This window comes from Chrysoperla carnea, chromosome X (genome assembly GCF_905475395.1).
Source record: "Chrysoperla carnea chromosome X, inChrCarn1.1, whole genome shotgun sequence".
In the NCBI taxonomy this organism is placed as follows: Eukaryota; Metazoa; Arthropoda; class Insecta; order Neuroptera; family Chrysopidae; genus Chrysoperla; species Chrysoperla carnea.
The window spans coordinates 10,692,063-10,699,432 of NC_058342.1; the positions used below are offsets into that span (position 1 = coordinate 10,692,063).

A 7,370-nucleotide genomic window follows, 5' to 3' on the forward strand; every position below is an offset into this window, starting at 1 on the left:
AAATAGAGAAGTCAATAAACTAGAGCATGCCGCTTATGAATTACGTAATTGCATCAAGAGCATTACAGTGAATAAACTTCCTGAAAAATTGACAGCCGATGACGTGATAAAGGGAGAATGTGAGATCCCTGAAAAACTTTTTGACTTTATGTGTAATCTTATTCAGGGGCCAGATATAAGGCGGAAAAGTTGTGAAGACGATTATATCAAAATTAAATCGTTATGTAGTGACATAATTTATATTGCATCAAAAGGAACAATTAAACCATCCAAAAACCTGACACTTGGTCTTGCTATGAAGTCATTAACCAGTTCTCGAAGAGTTGTTTCTATACTAAATAGATATGGCCATAGCATAGGCTACAACTTAGTAGAAGAAATTGAAACTGAAATGACATACACAGCACATGAAAACAACAAAATTATACCAAATGGAATAGACATTGTTGAAGAACGCAGTACACATGTTGCATTCGACAATTTTGATCGTTTTGTCGATACAAGTTCTGGTAAAGATACCCTGCATGACACAGTAGGAATTATCTATCAATTTACTGCAGATGATGAGAATGAAAACTGTGCGGATACGGAAAACGATAATGATGAAAATCTGGACAGATCAAGTACGTCAATTGTTGATGAAAATAGCAGCGAATCTTCATCACGTCCTCGTAAAAGAAGAAGATTTCAAGGAGTTGTCAATGAGATTCGACCATATTACAAACAACCTGCACAAGGTATGACTTTGATTTCCGCCAGTGCCATTGAACAGTTTATTAGTGAATGTAAATATGCTACAAACATTGCAATTGATAAAGACTTAATGTGGATTATTTCATTATCACGTTTCAATTCAACTCCAATGTGGTTGACTTATAATTGCAACCTGTCTTCAGACAATAGTAAAATTCAGACTATTGAATATTTGTCTCCAATTAATGCGTCTCCAACGTCGGACTCTGTTGTTCAGAAAACTCTGGAGATAACAAGTGAGATTGCCAATAACTGTAAACAACAAAATATTATTGTCACGTATGATTTAGCAATAGCTAAAATCGCTTGGCAAATTCAAGAAAAATTAAGACCTAAATTTGATAATATTTTCGTAAATATGGGTGCATTCCACACACAAATTGCATTCTTCAGAGCTCTGGGAAAATACATCGATTCTAGCGGATTGGTTGACATCTTAATTAAAGCAGAAGTACTTGGCGTAGGTTCAACAAACAATTTTATTGACAGCAAACACTTTAATCGTTGCAGACGACTTCATCCGTTGATTTCTGCCGCTTTGCAGATACTGCATTTCAAACAGTATTTATTACAACTAGAAGGTAGTGCTGAAGTGTCTCGTGGAAATTCATCACAAAGTGAAAGTGAACCTGACGCGCTAGATGAAAACTTATTACCAATAGAATTTGATCCAAATACATTTGATGATGATTTATTAGAGTTTATAAACAATTCGTCTAACCATATTTCACCTGATGACAACGAACCAATGATTTTACCGAATTCCTTACAAAAAATAGTTAATGGCTATAAACAATTTTGCTTAATAACTTTATCAGGTGGTCACGGGAAAACAGCTCAATATTTTTTTCAATATACACAATTTGTCAACTTGTTCTTGAGATTTTCGAGAAGTATCCGCTCTAGTGATTATGAACTATATTTGGATTCTATTTTCGACATGTGTGATTTGTTTTTCGCATTAAATCAACCAAATTACGCAAGATATTCGACTTTATATTTAAACAATTTAATGAAATTGAAAATCGAGCAATCACCTCTTCTTTCTGACTTTCGACGTGGAGCTTTTGGTATCAGACGTACAACCGCAAAGTTTGCAAGATCACCTGTAGATTTGTCATTAGAACAGACTATCAACGCTGACGCTGGTAATACATTGACTGGTATTACTCACTTTACGAATTCCATAAGTGCTAGACAAAAATGGGCTCTTAGTCACAGTATGAGGACTAAGATTTTAACAGCAGTCAAAAAAGAAACAGGATTATTGCACGAAGATGATACGTCCCAATGTTTACAACAACATCAAATTAAAAAAGATAAACTCGATTTAAACCAAATAATATCAGTATTTAATAACTCAATAAATCCCTTTAATAAAAATATAGATGAAAATTCGCTGTTCAACATTTCGACTGGCAAAGCAGCATCTCAACCTGTGGCTGACTTTCTTCTTAACATTATATCAATTGGCAAGAAACAAAAAATGGAATTTATATCAGAATGTGTTGAAGAACCTGGGAGATTCGTGAAATCCATTCGTAGAAATAACATTTTAAATTTTGCATCTGACTGCGTTAAAAAAACTCAAAAAAGTAGAGACGGAAGCAAACGCATTCTTCTGAAAATGGAACGAGATGTGTTTGGACGGCTATTAGCAATAGGATTAAAAAAAAAAGTTGATCTTGAATATTGTTTAACCTTTCCTCTTGCACCTGCACCTCCAGCTCTTTTTCAATGTTCTGGTGAAATGTTCAAAACGACGAAGTCTAAATTAGCTGATCACTTGAAATCACAAATAAAGCTAACTAATCCTCCACCAATTGATATAGAAGTGATTGATGGTTTTTACTTTTTACATCTCATTGGATTTTCCTTGCCTCAGATGTTTGGAAAATTAGCTGAGTCTATTTTAATAAAACTTTGCTCAACAAGTGCTCATGAAGTACATATTATTTTTGACAAATATATAGTGCCTTCGATAAAAGATTGCGAACGGGAAAATCGATCAGCGATCAACATTCCATACACTATCAACGGCCCTCTTCAACCTCGACCCAATAATTTTCTCGAAAGCCTCAAAAACCGTTATTTCAAAGAGGCACTCATTAATTTTTTAGCTACTTACTGGGAAAATGATTGTAATGCAACGACATTACTCAATAAAAAAGTCTTCATAACCGTTGAAGAACAGTGTTTCTCTTATAAATCAGATGGAAACTGTGTAATAAAAACAGAAGAAATTGATTTTAATTGTCAACATGAAGAGGCTGACACGAGAATAATGTTTCACATAAGTAAAGTGCCTCCAAACTCAAAAATTTTAGTCAAAGCTAACGATACTGATGTGCTCATCATTTTGTTGGGGAATATTCACAAAGTACCTGATATAGAAATTTGGATGGCTGGAACAACTAAAAAAAATGCAACTAATCAGAGTTGCATAAATTGTACACAATTAGCATTGAAACTGGGTTCAGAATTATGTCGTGCTCTACCAGCATTCCATGCTTTTACTGGTTGTGATTTCACAGCTGCGTTTTATAACAAAGGCAAAGTCAGACCATTTAAATTATTTGCAAAAAATAAAAATTTTCAAACAATTTTTCAAGCACTCACCAATGAAACCGACGTATTTGATGAAGAAAAAATTAGTATCGTGCAAGAATTTACTTCCCTCATATACGGTGTCAAGAAATGCTCGAGTGTAAATGACGCTAGATATCAATTATTTCAAACAAAATATTCGGCAACGAAAAGTACTGAAAAATTTTTAAAAAATGTCACGACCTTTGACTCAAAAATGATTCCACCTTGCTGGCGGTCATTAAAACAAAAAATGTTGAGGACTATTTTTGTCAACTCAATGTGGACGAACGCAACGGATCCATGTTGTGTAAACTTGAATCCTGAAGACTGCGGCTGGAAGTTAATTGAAAATACTTTACAACCAACATGGTTCATTGGTGACCCCACCCCAATGACAGTTGAAGATATTTTATCAGAACCAAATCATAACTTCGAAGACTTCGAGAGTAATTCTTCTGACGAAAACTTCCTTTTAGATAAAATAGATTCAATCTCAGAAGACGAAGAAGAAGATGGTTATGATAATAATAATGATGAAAAAGAAGAAAATGAAAAAGAAGACGAAGAAGAGGACGAAGAGCAAGAAAATTGATATATATATATATAATTTTTCATAACAATTTTTGTGTTGTAAAAGTAATATTATATATTTTTTTAATAAAAGCACCTCATTCTACAATATTTATCAAACTCGATTATTAGAAAAACCTTAATATAATACCTTCATTGACCAATAGTTATAAGTTCGTATTTAATTATATAATACTGTACTTTTAAAAATAATAATTTAGACAAGCTTATTGATATTTAAAACAATATTTAGTAAAGACTCATTCGTTTAAGAGACTAAAGTCTATGAGAATAAAGTGATTAATTATTAAAATGAAACATGGGTTTATCTTAATACAGTTTTCTGTATGGATTTCATTTCCTCAAAAATCATTATTTCACAGATATAAAACTCGAATAAAAATAAATTTTAACTCTGATTCATCATATTTCTCTTCACAACCCAAAGTAACACGCGCATTCCGCCTCTCTTGTTTGCAGTCCTCCAGCGTAGGAGACATAAATTCAAATGATGGCAACCCCTACTTGCGGCCATTATTTTTCAGGCAACCATGTGTTATCGTATAGAGAAATAAATAAACTTTAATTTCATATATAATTGAAGTGAAAAACACGTAAGTGCAAATAATCAACAGTAATAGGAGACATAAATTCAAATGATGGCAACCCCTACTTGCGGCCATTATTTTTCAGGCAACCATGTGTTATCGTATAGAGAAATAAATAAACTTTAATTTCATATATAATTGAAGTGAAAAACACGTAAGTGCAAATAATCAACAGTAATATACCTGTTCACACCTGGCAACCCACAGGTTGCGGCCGACTGAGAGCTGGCAACCCTTTTTATTTGTATTTCTCCCATCATTTGCTTTTAAATAACATTGGATTTACGTAAAAAACATGTACATGCAATTTATCAACAGAAATCAATTTTAAAAAATTTAATTAAAAATATTTGCGGCCAAATTTTGATAGGCAACCCTGCCGTAATCTGTTCTGCTATTACTTAACATTCATAAAAATTAAGTTTTATCAAAAAAACAGATACATGCAGATTTTTGCAGCGGGATCTTAGACTATTGTATATTGTCATTTGAGGGATACCACTTGTACAAATTAAAAGATAACAGAAAAAGTTTCACAGCAACGGCTAAATGCAAAAATACATCATGCACAAAGTTTAAATTTATTTTCAAAGGAAAACTAAAATCATTTATCCCCTACTTTACTATGCATGTGTTTCATGAGGCTGAGATATTACATAATGAAAATGAAAATTATCGGCGACATATAAATGGGCCCGAGTTCATTTAAAAAATGCAGTTGAAGGAAAATCAGCAGTTCAATGCCATGATACAATTTTAGGATCAGCAAATGAAGATGTTTTAGAAAAAGGCAATTGGAATGGCGTTCCGAGCCTGGACATTATCCATAAAGTTCAATCTGAGTGTCGAGAAAGTAAGTATATGCAAAAAGATACTATCGAATGTATGTATCGATTAATAGAAAAATTTAATGAAAAATGGCGTGGAAAAAGACTGGAATTTGGATATATCCAGAAATTTACAGTTTTTTTTATTTCTAATACATTTATTTACAGAGAAACAACTTCGAATACTTTTAAATTTAAAACCAGGGTCAGTGTTCTGCAATTTGGATGCTACTGGAAACCTTGTAAAGAAATTTAACGAAGGTTCAAATAGAGTTTTTTACTATGCTCTCAGTTTGCCGGGATGTAAAACAGAACATTTGGGCCTATTTCCAGTAGCTGAATGCATAAGCACAATTACAGATTTCTTAAACAACGTAATATACAATTTACAGATTCTGGCACCAAATAGAAAGCCCATAATAGATAAAATCGAATCAGATTTTAGTTTAGCGATGCTACAAGCGGCTTGTAAGGCATTAAATGAATGCAATTTGACTTATTATATAAATTCAGTTTATTTAAATTCAAATTTAATTTCAAAAATGACAGTAATTCATATGTGTTCATCACATATGATAAATACAGGGCGGCGACATTTTCAAAAAATAAATTTGACTGAAGAAGAAAAAGCTGTTGCCTTGAAAGTCGTATCTTCATTGATTCATTGCGGTTCAATTGAAGCATCCGGTCGTATTTTTGCAACAGCGGTCAAAATTCTCATGGGCCATTTTGAAAATGAAGATCAAAATAAAATCATAAATGAAAATTTTAATTTCGAAAATATTGATAAGGGAGAGGACTTGCTTGATAATTTAGAAAAGGAAGAAATTATAAAAACTATTCCCACAAATAGTAATCAACAAAATTCTTTCTATTATCCATATTTTAAAAGAATTTTAGATAAAACTAACAAAATCCCATCAAAATTTTCAAAAGCGGAAAAATCAACTCATGCCTCGTTAATTAATTATTTACTGACTGTTCCGTAATTTATGTCGGTTAGTGTACATAAATTACGAACAAACATATTACATAAATTCATGGATCTATTTTCTTATGCGCAGTAGATTGTGGTGCGGAGTAATTTTACTAACCTATTTCTTTAAGTATTGATTATGATCCTCTTCTACTTGGGGCTCTCGAACAGCAACGATCGCAATGTAAAAACAATAATGGATCCTACATTCAAAATACAATTTTAAATTATTTGCATGCGGCATACTTAAAATAATATGTGAGCAAACAGTGAAATTTTTATTAAAGATCTGGTATGTGTTGATTTATTATAAATATTGGGTTTTTGAAGATATAGTTGAAATGTTTTAATTTCATTACATTATGCGTCCGTTTAAACATTCGAAATAAATTTACATAATGTTTCTACGTTTAAAAATGACTTAGAATTTGTTAATCGTTATTCATAAAGCACATTTGAATTGTGTATTTATTAAATACTTGTATTTTGTTATTCAGTAAACACTTGATGTATTAAATTTTGTATACTTTGTAAATTTCTATTATTAATTATGATTTACATAAAATATCTTTCAAGTTTATATATTATCTTTGATATTGTTTAAATCTTTCCTTTTTGGACATTTTGTTTTGTAGATGTGGAATTCAAATCCATGCGGTAACCTTTGGAAAGTAAAGAAATGAAGCCTTTGCTTTGAACACTAAACATTACATCCAAGTTCTGATCTTAACCTCTGGACCTGTCAGTTTAAATATCAGGGTGGCTCTAAATAGTACAATTATCCCGGAAAACTGTATGGGTGGGCCCTTTCGCACACTTTTTAACTCGTACTCTAAAACACTTTCTTAACTCGTAACTCCGTTAATTTAATTAATTTTGATATTCTCATTTTCTAGTAACCCCTCAAGGGTTACTTACTTCTCTTTTTTTTGCTTCATTTGGCAGCGAGCCAAATGGATGGATGTTTGGTGTTTTATAACCGAAATTTACCGTAAACTGATAATTTCGTCGGTTATCAAACTAGATAATTTATTTTCTTTTCGATCT

The 7,370-nt window shown here is 32.0% G+C and overlaps 1 protein-coding gene across 1 annotated transcript; it reads left to right on the forward strand.

The window, feature by feature from the left end:
• Positions 1–3,619: 3,619 nt before the first annotated feature.
• On the forward strand, positions 3,620–3,934 carry LOC123302887 (acidic leucine-rich nuclear phosphoprotein 32 family member A-like). Its single transcript, XM_044885981.1, has one exon. The coding sequence runs from the start codon at positions 3,620–3,622 to the stop codon at positions 3,932–3,934; it is 315 nt and encodes a 104-aa protein (XP_044741916.1).
• Positions 3,935–7,370: the final 3,436 nt, after the last annotated feature.